This window comes from Podarcis raffonei, chromosome 9 (assembly GCF_027172205.1).
Source record: "Podarcis raffonei isolate rPodRaf1 chromosome 9, rPodRaf1.pri, whole genome shotgun sequence".
Taxonomy (NCBI): Eukaryota; Metazoa; Chordata; class Lepidosauria; order Squamata; family Lacertidae; genus Podarcis; species Podarcis raffonei.
In genome coordinates, this window is record NC_070610.1 from 52,851,577 (window position 1) to 52,866,847 (window position 15,271).

At 41.9% G+C, this 15,271-nt stretch overlaps 1 protein-coding gene across 1 annotated transcript in view; it reads right to left on the reverse strand.

Moving 5' to 3' along the window:
• Window positions 1-5,817: 5,817 nt before the first annotated feature.
• The window catches only part of SYNPO2 (synaptopodin 2), a 100,467-nt gene continuing 91,013 nt past the window's right edge, over window positions 5,818-15,271 (reverse strand). Inside the window, exon 5 of the mRNA XM_053403546.1 lies at window positions 5,818-10,182. Coding sequence (XP_053259521.1) covers window positions 9,610-10,182 — 573 coding nt within the window. The 3' untranslated portion in view covers window positions 5,818-9,609. The remainder of the gene's footprint in view (window positions 10,183-15,271) is intronic.

The window sequence follows — 15,271 nt, forward strand, 5'->3', positions numbered from 1 at the left end:
ACCACTACACCAAACTGACAAACAAGACCACCCACAATTGCGATTGTATAAATTTCTGGACTTACCTTTGGGCAGGGTTCCACATACCTTTTGTCACCTTTGCGTAGGGAACCCAGTTGCAACAGAATAAAAAGCCTCTTGCTTCTTTCTCTCCTTGGTTGGACATTACCTGTCTTCTCCAACCGTAGCGGACCCCTTTGGGCCCCCGAACCAAATTCTAAGTTTTTTGCATCACCATCAAGGGCTCCATATTTGTACTGGCTTCTCTGTTTGTACATCAGCCTTGGGCTTTACTGTACCGGGAATGCATCTGCACCTGAGTCTCTCAAGGTCCCCATATATGAAAGCAGATCCTGGATCAAAGCAGTTGACTTCAACCGTGAGTCGAGATCTCAGGGAATGTCTTTTTAGGGGGTGAAATTTAAATTTTTGCGAATTTATTCAATGAGTGGTCTTAAAAATACATTGTGGGGTGTGAGGAATTTAATTTGGCTATAAGTTTTGTGATTGGACAACATTTAGCTTGGTCAATCTACATTTGATTAAAACACACATAAACTGCTCTTGGAAAACCAAAGAATTTTAATTTTACCTTCTGAAAATGTCAGGTAATGTTATATAAATTTTTGTTTCTCTGCATAAGATATATACTATGAAGCATACAACATTACCTTGTAGTCGTCAAACAACATTAGAAAGTAATGACACCAGTTAAGAAGAAATGCAAACGACAAGTTTCCCAAGTCATGTTTCAACTATTTAGCTCCCCTCATTTTTAGAATCTGAAAGCTGAAAAATTCAACACGCGCTATAAGTCACCTAATTTTTGTTTTATGTCAAATCTTTAGTTTTCACATAGCAAAGCTTATCTTTACAACCTAGAAAATTGCTTTGCTTGCAGAATGACAACTTGATCTACTAGATTCCACACTCGAAGCCATCTACTGTGATTGAAAGTGTACCCGACCACAGAGAAAACCAGCATCCCTGCAAATGACACTGTCATTCTGGATTTTAGGTTACATTTAAAACAAAACTTGTGATCCACGGGTCATGATACCAGAAGCATTGTGCATCGTAATTTATATGGTTAAATTATTGGGCCTACAGATATTGCTTCCATCTTTTATCTGTCCCTTGAGACAAAGTGCACTAGAAATGCTTTGTGGATGAGCACGTTGGCTTTCTTTCAAATACGATGTTTTCCAGCAAACACAGAGTGATCTGCTCTGATTATACTAAAGCTGGCTATTAATATCAGGAAATAACAGATTAAATCTAAAAGGGATTAGCATCTTATTAACTACATTAAAAACTATACAATTTTTGTTGGTTTTGACAGTCCTGTGTGTTTATTGATGGAAGTGAAAGTATGTTACCCTGTGCATTATTGATTAAATTACGCTATTTTCTTTTATTTCAGGCCATTTGTATTAATCTTGCTCATGTATGAAGACTGACATGGACTGAGACCACCCTTCTTCTTTCTTTCCTCCCCCCCCCACTCCTGACTAAAGAAAACTAGAGTACATAAAAAAACAAAACAAACCCAGCTCAAATAAACCAATGTTCTGTGGATATTTTGCTGTCTGCGGAATCAAGAAATGTAATTTCCCACTTAACCAGTAATTTACTGTGTATGCAATCAGCAATGACCAGAAATATGCACCTAGATTATATTAATTAAAGATAGTTTAGCATATGCAGGACAAGCTTGAATAAGGGAGAATTCTGGTATGTGAATTCCTGTTCAGCTCATTGACATGCAGGCCTAAATTATCTAAAGACCTCTTTGGAATTCAGGGGGCATTTTTACATGCTTCTGAAAATTTTGGCAGGAGCAGCATGAGTGGGGGTGGAGGAAAATGATTTCAGCCTGATGCACCAGTACTCTGAATGCTCATTTTTAAACCATAGGTTAGTTTAACGATGGTTTACAAAGATGTACAAAGCCACTGTCTACAATGAGCGGCAGCAGGTCTCCAGAATTCAAGGCAGAGGACTAAGGAGGCAGGGGTTGAACTGGGGTCCTTCTGCATGTGAAATGTGTGTTCTGCCACTGAGGCATCACCATTTCACAGATGACACATAGGCATTAAAAATGGAATCCTGTGTTATCTGTGTCAGGGGCTGGTCTGGATCGGAAGATTGGGGAATGCAATTGCAGGAAGGTCAGTTCCTAACAGAAGAGGAGGGGAAATATTCACCCACACACCCACACACCCACACCCACACCGCTTCCAGTGTTTCCAGAAGCAGAGAGACAGGCAGACACAGAAGCTGCACAGTTGAGAGAGGAGCTACCCAGCTATGAGATAGTAGCTAAGCAACCAGAAGGGAGGGAGCAGCTGGGCGATGCATCAATTGAGAGTGGGGGGGGGAACCCCCTCCCTCCCCATGAACTCAGAGGTCTGAGTGTGTCAGAGAACAAAGGAAACATGGGGGGGGGGAGGAACTTCTAATTGGTGCACTTCTTGCTGCAGAAGTGGGGAGGAATCAGAGTAGGCAACTGATATCCTTGCGGAGGGTTGCCTGTTTGTGTTTGTAACAGAATACTGGAATAAAAGGACTATAAATCTACCAAATGCTCATTAATTCTGATTGGTGAGCCACTGGAAGGGAGAGGGAACTCCCATACTTGGCAATCTGTGACGAACAGCTATCCCAACTGTGTATCTATATATCACATGTAGACAGTGGAGGGAAATACCAGGGAGTGCAGCCACTAGTGTGGTGAGGCTTTCTTACCCCTTTGACATTCCATGGGGCCTTTGGAGTGTGTGCAAAGACTGCACATGAAATGATTCTGCAAAAAGTCAGGTGGTGATTTCAAAAGTGACCCTTAAAACATTGGCAGGGGAGGAGAAAAAAATATGAAAAAGGACTTAATGCAGAAATTTTAACGCTATGTGTTCTCTGTAGTCTGTAGATGAAACCTGTTGTATCAGATATATTACCAGGGGACTTGCGGGTATAGGGCGGTATACAAATTTAATAAACAATAGTAATAGAAAGATTTATTTAAGTTTGCAGAACTGGTGTGGTAGTGGTCAGACAGACAGACAAACAAACACAGTGTGGCACAGACCGAGGAAGTAAGGTTTTTTTATGAGTCAGATTGTGTCTGGGCACACACAAATGGGGAGAAAATAAAGTTAAGTCTTTCATCTGATTGGTAAAATCATTTTTTATTAGATGATATCATTTTACAACTCTCTCATGCATTCTAACAAAAGTGTCATTCCCTGGCAACCTAACAGCTGGTGAAAGTGGAAAAAAAACCTTAAGAGTACAAATCTTACCTGTTATGCAAAGGCAGTGGTAATAGGTACTAACTTGCACTGAAGCAAAACAAAATAATCACAAAAGTAAGATATCTTTCTTCTAGTATAAACATGGAAAATTCACTTTCAGTCACATATTCAGAGTCTCTGGCATCTTTTATGCAGAAATCTCTGTGATGTAAGAATCTGTTGGAATGTCAGTAACAGCTACTTAATACTGCCAGAGTATTTCCTTCCTTCAGCAGATAGGATCTGTTCCTTTACACACAGGCACAGAAAAAAAAGTAAAGTACTTGAGTGAATGTTCAGAACTCACACAAAACTTGCACATACCTATTTCAATAAAAGAAGTGGGGCTGGAGGAAAGTGTACAGTGCAAGCAAAGCAAAAGAATGTGATTTTTCTTACCACCCATGGCTTGTTAGGGGAAAACAAACCAGGAGTCGGCTTCAGATGTAACACTAAACCAAACTGTGCACTGCACAACACAAGCTACTTCAGTCCTTCTGATGTTCCACAGTTATTTCAGTAATAAATGGGATCCTAAGAGTAATTTCAAGAAAGCTGAGCTTCTATTTACCCATTCAGCAATGCAACAAATGTGCATCAGTTTCCAGCATTTTAAGCAATACCTGTCCAAACTTCCAAAGATTTTCTTTATATTAAGCCTCCTCTGAAACCTTTACTTTCATAGTCTATGACAGTCAAAATACTTATCAGCCTGTAGTGATTTCAGGGCCACACACATTGGCGTAATGCAGTTGATCACTATATGTATGGTCAGTGAATCACACTGCAAAAATGAGAAGTACACCACCAGTCTTGCCACAAGCCACTAAACCCATCAAGTTTTTAAGTGGCATTCATGCCCCATCTGAGTCTGTACTCCCACTTCCTTTTCTGCTGTCTCATCTGATCTCCTGAAACTTTGCTTTTTGCCCCATCAGTTTAATCTTACAAAGCACAATATCTCTTCTTCCACTGCTGTTTTCTAAACAAAGCAATGGCATTTAAGAGAAGCTGAGTTGAATAGATCGTAGCAAAGCATGTGGCCATTCCTCGCCAAGTTAGTTAAAATAAACCTTGCAAAATCTGAACTCCTAAATCATAAGGCATCCCCTCTGCACGTTAATAACATTTTCTTCAAACACCCAAGCAGACATCCCTGCATGTCGAGTGAAATGGCAAATCCAGATTAGGTTTTTCAGAGCAGAATTTAAATTCACTCTCCTTCTATTGTAAAGCACAGCAGTAGATTTTCGTTTGTAGGCTTAGCATACATTTTCGGAATATCATCTGAATCAATGCACATTTTTAAATATTTACCCTTCTTTTCCTTGTCTTACTTTTTTCATGTGTCATGTACTGGAGATAGATGGGATTTAAATTTTCAGAAGAGAGAGAGAAAAAAAAGAACCATGCAGAAAGAACAAGAAGGTGGCAATTCTGCTAAAGCCAAAAGGACTGGATTAGGAACTAGGTGTAAAAATCACACCTGCAATGAATTAGAAAGAGTAATCAGTCATCAATATGAAACAGACAAATTCTTCTTATGGAGCATTACATGTGTGAGTGCAATTTTATGCATGTCTACTTGAAACAAGTCCTGTTGGAGTCCCAGAGGAGTTTGCTTAGGTTCACAGCCTTAGAGGGATCTAATCACCCATGTTAATGTATCCAGAGAAAGTTAAGCATGCTCAAATTCTACTGAATTCAATGCGACATTAATACCCTTGACTTTCTCTGGTTTGTGTTCATTGAGAAACCACTGTGGTGGAGGGGAAGACACACTGTCCATACCAAACCTCACCCACAACTGAACCTAACTTAAGATGACACTATCTAGTCCAGCATCCTATGGTTATCCTATAAACATGACACGAGGACAATATCACTGCCCTGCTTTTGTCCACCTGGTGACTTTGTGCCTGCCTAGTCTGCTGTCCAGGTGCTGCTAACTGTTGAGAGACATCCTCAAAGCACTTGTTTCCCCTTCTTAGGGGTCCTTTGGACTTGGACCAGGCAGCCCTTCAAACTAAGGACTGCCCTTTGTGAAACAGGACATGCAGCCACTTTGTCCATGTATAGTTTGATTCTCTTTTTAAAACCCTCTAAGTTGGTGGTCGTCACCAAATCCTCTGGTAGATATTGCCACAGTGTGAACAAGGCCAAAAGAAAAATGGGCTCTATATAATGCCCTGTTAGTCTGGTTTGACTCAACAGAAATAAATTCAAGGCATAGTCACTTCCAAGCGGGATTTCATGTCATGACCTTTTCTGTCGGCACAACTAGCTTAATGTCTTTGGATATGGTTAATTCTTAAAACCTTTGGACCACAGGAAGCAAAAACTCCCATTGAATTCAGTGAGCCTGTGGCTTGCAGCCTAAAACCAGAGTAGCTAGAGTCACCCTTACCATGATAGGCAGGGCTAAGGGTTTGTAACATTCCATATAAGTTCCATCATGTGCTACCTAGCCATACACAATCCCCTGATTATCTCACAACTTCTCTGTGGTCGGACGTGTCATGATGGGTTATCCTCAGGGTTACTGTTCTCAGGATTCTCAGGGAGCAGAGAACATCCCAGACAGAAAGACACACGCCCTCTTTACAGTCCTTCTTGTGATGGGAAAATTGTTTGAAGGGGCCTCAAGTATCCATGCTCTGATCAGATATGATTTCATGCTTTTATCCGTGCCATATTAGGTTTTGTACAAATATTCAGAAAGAAAACATACATGGTTGTTTTTTCAATACTGAGAAAGGGCAGGGTGTGTGTTTAGCTGCATTTGGCTACATTTATGCTTTGGGGAAGCTAATTAATCATGGTCCAGATAGAAAGGCAAAGCATTTCAAAGCAGAAACCTGATCCCTTGGGACATATTCTGGCCCCCAATAAACCAGCACATGAGTCTCAAATCCACAATGTGGAGTTTCATATTGCCTTTTGCCCCAGGCAATAAAATGTCTTGGACTGGCCTTAACTCTGGTTAAGCCAGGGACAGCCAATGTGATACTTTCCAGATGATGTGAACCGAAACTTCCATTGCCTTTAAACAGCATGGCCAATCGTGAGGGATCATGGGAGTTGAAGTTGAACAACACCTGGAGGCCGCCAGGTTGGATATTGCTGAATTGAATTAATGCACGTCTCTATACAGGTTCCCTTAAACTAGACTCAAACCACTGAACACTTATCAGAAATCTACTTCTATACAAAACTGACTTTCTACATTGTTGATCTATAGCAGCCTTTCCCAACCTATTGCATTCCAGATGTTTTAAAAGCTTGTCCAAAATGCCTAGAGGCAACTGGTTGGGGAAAAGCTGCACTATGTGTTTTGATATCTTGATAAATCAAAAGTTCCATGACAAATACTCATCTACTAGTGACACAAGAGAATGTGAGCCACTGAAGGGTTGGTAAGGTTCACATTTCACAAACATTTGCAACTTCTGAAGCCCCCAAAGGAGACATGTGTCTCCAAATCACTCTGAACAAAATCTAAAGCATTACTTCCCACTTACCTTATCTACCCTGTGATTTTGAGGTCATCCTTATCCCTGTGGTGTTCAAATGCTAGGAATAATTTCTTCATGTACCAGACTTTGCCACACATCTTCAAACAGATGGTCATGTGTTTTATGGTTCATTTAGCCATGAAACTCACACGGTTGCTTTCATTTAGCCATGAAACTCACGTGGTATTCTAAAGATTGGAGGGTTGGGGGGATCTATGTATGTATGCCTGTCTGCCGGTCTGCACATGCACATACTAGGCTATGCACAAGTATGCACATATTGGCAAAAATACCACACGAAGTTGCATTAGATTTCAGAAATCTGCTTTGCAAAATATGTATATTAAGCAAAAGTGAATACCAAAATGTGTATATAAGGAGAATTATGTACTAAATGCTAGTGGATTTTCAAGGTGGTGGGTTTTTCTGTGGGGGGAGGGGTTGATGTGGAAATCTGGAGAACTGAATTTAAGAGTTGAAAAATGAGAAACTGAGAGACATTGAAACTGACAGATTTGCTCATCCCTATTGACAACTGCATATATCACAGGGTCTGTTTCAGATCTGAAGAGAATTCTGGGGTACTATTTGTGGCATTGCAAACGCCTGAATATGACTGCAGATTTGAAGCACACGTACAATGACATTTCAAGGGATCCTGGAGTATACATTTTAGGTTGTGCTGGGCAATCTCTTGGGAATGCACAGTATAATGGATCAGCTCTCTTAACAACCCATTCCAAAATGGACAGCATCAGAGTTGTCACATGGCCATTTTAAAGCAATTGCTTGGTCAGCCTCTATACCATGTAATAAGATGTTTTTAGATTGGAGAAATAGGAAACAGAGAGAAATCAAGATGGACACCCACCCCTACCTCTTCCTTTTGCAACACACTTATCTGCTTTCAAATCCTGCATGGCTTGCACTTTATACCCTATGATTCTTTTCAAATGCTATTTTTGCTAATACTCAGCTTGTATATCTGATAAAAGGTTCAGTGTCAATCGTGCTGTTTATTTCACTATAAACTTTGCCCCAGCTGGTGGTGGAGAAGAGGGAGTGACTTTGTAATTGCCACAGGAGCAACCAATCCGCATTCTGCAAGTCAGCTTTGGCTGGAAACAGGCGTTTGGTTATTTTAAGAAGGTGGCACAGCTATCGAAGATGCAATAAGCCACAACAGGCTCACTGTCCACAACATGTGTGCCTGTAGAGAGACTATTAAATAGTTCTAGAGATCTGGCAGAACACAGAACATTCTGTTTCTTTTTCCCCACCCCATCAAAAACAACCACAACCAAAAACAACCAAACCATTGCCACATTTCTTCAGGCCATCTTATTCCCTTGCCATCTAATTTGCTAGGCTTTGAATGCCTGTGAAAAGTAGTATCACATCTTATTCACCTCTCTGCATTTCAAGCTAAATAACCTTCAAAGAAGGCTGTTCCCCAGCATAGCTGCCAATTTTGAACTGGTAAACAGGATGAGGAAGTTTATCAGGATGAATTGCAGGTTTTCAATATTTTGGAGTAGCATCAGACAGCAAGCAGTGTTGTTCTAAGGCAGAGGTGGGGAACCTGCGGTCTTCTAGATGTTGTCTGATTCCAACTTCAATCAGGCCAAAGCAGCATGATGAAGAATGACAGCAGCTGTACTCACCCCTTCTGGAGTACACTTTCAGAACAGGGCTTGGGGGTGACGATTAAAAATTGTGATTTCCCAGCTTTTTTTTTTTAAAATGCCAGTAACATACAACTTTGGGAACTGTTTGCCTGAGCTTTAACAGGTTTCTTACTCAGGGGAACCTCCCTCCTGTCTCCAGTTTTCAACCTGATTGCCACGTCATAAAAAACCACACCCTTAGAGGAGCAATTTCCACCCTCCCTCAAAATGCTAAAGTCTGTCCTTGCAACTATCTTCCGGAAATTTGTCACAGTTCATCCCTTTAGAAAGGTCTACTGTACCTGCAATTTGCATGCAAATATGGTTTTGATATTTATAAGTAGGAGCAGAGCTCAACAACAAGTTGTGCATGAATTTAGGAGGCTGCCATATACCATTAGACTATTTGTTCACCTGGTTCAGCATTGTCAACTCTGATTGGCTGGACTACAACTCCTCTTATCCCTGACCATTGGCCATGCTGATGGGAGCTGGACCCCAACAACATCAAGAGGCTATCCCTCACTTAGGAAATCTTTGCTTGCTCCTGCCCTTCCCTAATCCATGATTTGCTAGGGAAAGCCCCATTTGACTTAGTCAAAACTCCAACCACTGTTTTAAGTCAGTGATGACATTTACACTGAACAGAGACCAGGGAGTTTCTTTAAAACCACAGACTGGTCAGCAAATAAGAGGTGGACATTTAACCAGCCACAAGCAAGTTAGGATGGAAAACAGAAAGACAGCTTTTCAAAAGACCCAAGGATATGTTCTTGATAAAGGCTCATTGGTTAATTTACGAACATTCAAATCCCACAATTGTTGCACTCTTCCCAGCTGAAGCTTTCACCTTGGAATTTCAGTCTTCCACCAATTTGATTCCCTTTTAACACACACACATGCACCCAAAGACAAAGAAAAGCTTTGAAGCTGGGATCAAAAGCTACTGAGAGCCTTATGGATCCACAGCATGGATGCTGTGCTACTTTTTAGGTAACGTTTGATCTCTTTTGTCAATATCTTTTCAGGCCAGCCAACAACTGTCCCACACACTTCTTCACATTTTCAATTCCCCCTCGAATCTAAGACTTGTAGAACTTCAAGAAGAGAAGCTAAAACAGGGTCTTCTGCTTTTCATGTTTGGCGCCTCCATCCCTTTGGAAGTGGATTATAGTTGGAGTCAGCTAGTGACAGGTAGTAATCAGACCTGGAATCCATGGAGACCATGTCAGGATCTGTCTGGGCACGTTGGCCATAGTATGCATACTGTAGACGAGAGCTGCAGGGGGCAGTGGAGCTCGGAGCGGACACTGTGCTCTTTGCAGGGAAAAATGCCGCTGACTGGCTCCTTCCAAACGAAGCTAATTTTGCATGGGCACTGGGAGCAGGATGCTCATAAGCCACTTTTTGTTTCCACTCATCCGGCGGCGCAGGCAGTGTTTTCCGGCGAGCAGCAGACACGACATTTGCAGCGATCGACTCTTGAATGGTCTGTGGGCCGAAGGCATCATCCACCAGCCCAAGAGGGGACTTGGCGGCTGCTTCCCAAGGAGTCAGCCTCTTCCCAGGCTTATCAGCTGCAGGAGGTGGTTTGCTAAAATAATCAGGAGCAGGTTGAAACACCACAGGAGAGACAGGGGACATGGATCGTGAAGTGGCTGAAGGTGGCCATCCAGGGAGTGATAAAGACCGTTCTCCGCCTCTTTCCTAGAAACAACAAAACCTTAAATATAATGACAATCACTGAATAGCAATGACAGAGACTTCCAAATGAAACAACAGATGGTTGCTTTTGTCCAGTGATCTACTATTGTACTACTGTGCTATACAGTAAGTAAGTAGCCCCCTAATTTTATATAAAAAAGAACAAAGTATGAGCAATGGTATTAGAAAAGAAAAAGATGGAATTTGCTGGAAAATTGTAGGAAAAAGAAATCTTCCAAGCTTCATTACCATTGCCACTTGAGATTTCAGCTATCTTTTCTTACATCAGGGGTAGACAACCTAAGGCCCGAGGCCCGGATGCAGCCCAATCCTGCCTGGTGTTTTTACATGAGTAGAATGTGTGCTTTTATTTAAAATGCATCTCTGGGTTATTTGTGGGGCATAGGAATTCATTCACCTCCCCCAAAATAATAATAGTCCAGCCCACCACTTGGTCTGAGGGACAGTGGGCAGGCCCATGGCTGAAAAAGGTTGCTGACCCCTGTCTCAGATATCTTGATAAAACATTTTTTCTTCAAGGAAATTTTGAGCATCTACTATTATTGCACATAACAAAGTGCTAGAAACATAGAAGATCAATTAGCAGCAATCACCAGCCCAACGTGTTTGCAGGCTTGCAGTAGGTGATCAGGTCTGGAGAAGTATTGTGACACAGCAGGTTCACGGCCAGGAATACCAGAGCAAACAGTTAAGGGGGTGATCAAATCAAGCACATCAATGGTGGAATTCATGGAAAGGAACAGAATCAAGGAGAAAGATATGAAAGGGCAAACGGCAAGAAGAAATCATAGTTCTCAAAGAGTCAAGGAAGACAAATTCAAGGAGGCAGAATTTTGTGTGAATTTTCAGTTCCTTGCGTGGAATGATCCTTGACCAGACTAGCCAAACTCAATCCACATGTGATACATTCATGTAGCTTGTGCAGGCCGCAGAAGTCAGTCCCAACCCTAAGCTTTTAAGCTTCTTGCTTTTGATTGGCACATTTGACAGTGAGGGAGAGAGAATGAATTAGATAGCATTAGAGAGATAACTGTCAAAAAATTAACTCATTGAACAGTATAGGGATGAGGCAACTGTCTCAATCCAGATTTTGTCGGACTACAGTTCCCATCATTCTTGACCACCGATCATGCCGACAGGGGCTGATTTGAGGTGAAATCCAACAACATCTGGAGGGCCAGAGGTTCCCCATCTGTTATTTCTTCTTAACTTAAAATCTCAAGCATGCTCTTCTATGAAGGACAGTTCAAACCCACCAATCGTTGCTGCTGTGTACCCCCTGTTCATTTCAGGGAGTTTGTGCTGGCAGTTCCTGAGGGTGGCCCTTATTTGGAATTGAAAGAGAAAATGTGAGAGGATGACCTGTGTACCCTTCAGAGTACTGTACCTCCTCTGTCAACCTGTGCTACTATGTTTTAGCTATTCAGTATCAAATATTATATTCAAGAGAATGATTATGCTTCTCACTCATTCTAACAGACTTATATCCCTCTCCCTCCCAATGATTATCTTCAATATGGTTAGGAAGGCCAAAATTAAAATTAAAGCATCTGACTGAACCTAATTGCAAATGTTTGTATTCCACCATTATGATACTCTACTTAACCCTGCTCCTTTAAAATCAAAATAAAACTTTGCCCTGATAATTTCAGAACACTCTGACCCATTTATAGGAGCAATCCATTCATACTTCACAAATCCTAATCTGCTTAGGTAATGAGCGCTTTCATTCATAAATCCAGTGCACTGCCACTGCAATCTTCTTTCATATACAACATGCCCTTACCCTACAAACACTGCCTATTAGGCTATTCAGCTGTACAAAGAGGACTTGTTAGGCTGCACAAAGACAAAAGGTTTTGGTACGCATGGGTGGAATGCGATGAAAATTGAAACAAATATTTCCTAAATTTGTGACTTATACCATCCTAAGTGCATACAGGTGGCCTCAGGTCTGTTCAAACCACTGGGTTTTACTTCCAGGTACCGTATTGGCCCAAATATAAGCCACACATGCAAATAAGCCGCACCTTTAAAATTCAAGGGGTGGGGGAGAAAAAAAGACAATACCCAAATATAAGCCGCTCCCTTAAAATTCTGCAGGCACTCACACCCATAAATGGCTAACATAGAAGAAAATCCTACAGCAATAATGTAAAAGCCAATTTCTGTAAGGTTGCAAATTTAAGCTGTACTTTAACTTTCCATGGTCGGAATTTTTTTTGGGGGGGAGTGCGGCATAAATTTGGGCCAATACGATATATAGCTTGGATCCAAAGGTGCTGTTGCATGAACAGAAGGCATTGCTTTTCATGTGAAATTGCAACAGTTTTAGGGGGGGGTGTAGGGGCACAATGGGGGAAGGAGTGGATGAGGAAGTTACTCTGTGCAGCTAAAAGCTGTTGCGCCAAACTGTTTAGTTGAATACTGCCCAACATGAATATTCTGAGTATGGAAGTAAATTGCAGATAGTTTATGGTCTGCATTTGTGCTATCTTCCCACCACTATTTGGAGGGGAATGAGTAATGCAAACAGGTCTTCTAAATAATTGTGCCTTTACATGGAACATCCGCTTTACACAAAGTGTTTTCTGCATAGTGGAGAAGAGAAGAAATGGGCTTTCTCATGTAATGGCTGTATCAATCTTGGCAACCTTAGAAACTGGAAGGTTTCTAGCTACCTACTACACACATCCTAAATAACCATGCCCTTTATCTAGAAAAGTCAATGCAGGAAGTTAACTACCATCTGCATTTTGACCTACAACATTACACAATCATAGCTTTGTGTTGGTGCAATGCTTCTGCTGAAACACAATGCAAGGTTACTGTGTCACACTGACCTTGTGTTGAATTCCTCCTGTTACACTGACACAAAACTACAATTGTGCAACATTCTAAGTAATTCGCTCTCCACAACTTGGCATTTCAAGCAACGTGGTTTTCCTTCCTCTTTCCTTCTGACTGTCTAGTCAGGTTACATCATTCTCTTCTTCCTACTTTGTTGCTGGGGTTTGTGGCTTTCCTTTTTTCTTTGTATTTGCTTATTCCTTAAACAGACTTATACAGCTCGTTCTGACTTCCTAGAATGCAACAGCCAAACCGTGTTGTTCAGTCTCACATACTCAGGCAAGATTTTTTTTTAAAAAGAAACACCCCAAATTTGCAAGGCCATTTCACCTGCCACTGAACACACACACAACAAGAAAATGTTTTCCATTCACGTTACACTAATATAGTGTGGAAATATGTTGGGAATGGTTCAACCCATCACAGAAGCCTTACCCATCATGGCCAATGTCCTAAAAGTAGAAAAGGTGAAAACCTGAGCTATAGACAAATGTCCTTGCATTTCCCTGCTGCCTAGCCCATCTGTCCCAAGGAATAAAGTAAGTAAAAAGAAGTTAAAGCACAATATCCTATCATAATAAATACTATCAATCCTTACAATCTGGAGATATAGATGATAGATGGATTAGATAGTATAAAGATCCTCAAAAAGTCCTTACCTACCAAGGACAATAGGGACGCGGGTGGCGCTGTGGGTTAAACCACAGAGCCTAGGACTTGCCGATCAGAAGGTCGGGGGTTCGAATCCCCGTGACGGGGTGAGCTCCCATTGCTCGGTCCCTGCTCCTGCCAACCTAGCAGTTCAAAAGCACATCAAAGTGCAAGTAGATAAATAGGTACCGCTTCGGTGGGAAGGTAAACGGCGTTTCCGTGTGCTGCTCTGGGTCACCAGAAGTGGCTTAGTCATGCTGGCCACATGACCCGGAAGCTGTATGCCGGCTCCCTCGGCCAATAAAGCGAGATGAGCGCCACAACCCCAGAGTCAGCCATGACTGGACCTAATGGTCAGGGGTCCCTTTACCTTTTACCAAGGACAATAACTATTTTCTTATATTTGTCCCCAGTAAATCCTTGCCCTTATTTTGCTTCTGTCTTTTGAGGATGCTTTAAAACACTACCAGCTTTCCTTCTACAATGTTAGTAAACCAAGCATCAAAAAGAAGCAGACACGATCTGTTTACTAACATACCCTGCTTTGAAAGTCCTGTGAGCTATTCTAAATCTTGCCTGCAGTCACATACCAAGATTCATATCTTCATTGCTGACCTGGTTCTTCATAACTGTGGAAATTTCTCTGAGCAGAGACTGTCTAGATGAAGCAGTGTTGTTCTAAATGGGTAGCGGAGCAACTCTAGTAATTGGAGTTATTGGAATGAGGTGTCATCCTAGGATCACAGGCAAGAGAAGAGTAAGTGAATACCCACAGTGAGGTATGCCAACTTTTCAACTCATTTTTGTAGCTGTGCCTTTAACAGCAACGTGTCCTGCGGCAATTAGTAGATGATGACATTCTTCTCCATGCCAGGACAAGTCAACAGCTAAAGGCAATGTGACAAGGTTAAAAAGTTGACAGCATTATCTACAGGATGCAGAGATGCACTTCAGTGCTTTGAAACAGTAGGAATGAGGTGAGCAAGTGGTTCATGATGGGAATACTACCAGTCTTTGCCTTTTTTTGTCTGACAGTACACCCAACAGAAGGGACATGGGTGGCACTGTGGGTTAAACCACAGAGCCTAGGACTTGCTGATCAGAAGGCCGGCGGTTCAAATCCCCGTGACGGGGTGAGCTCCCGTTGCTCGGTCCCTGCTCCTGCCAACCTAGCAGTTTGAAAGCACGTCATAGTGCAAGTAGATAAATAGGTACCGCTCCGGCAGGAAGGTAAACGGTGTTTCCGTGCACTGCTCTGGTTCGCCAGAAGCAGCTTAGTCATGCTGGCCACATGACTTGGAAGCTGTATGCCGGCTGCCTTGGCCAATAAAGCGAGATGAGTGCCACAACCACAAAGTCAGTCATGACTGGGCCTAATGGTCAGGGGTCCCTTTACCTTTACCTTTACACCCAACAATAGTAACAGTTTGCTGTCATAGCTTTGACTACTTTGTGGTCTCAATTGGATGTAGCATTAAATTAAACTATGGTTTAGCATTATTTGAATAGGTCTTGGGATTTTCAGCTTCTCTTTCCCTACTCCACTATACTCACAGGGAGAAAACTGGAA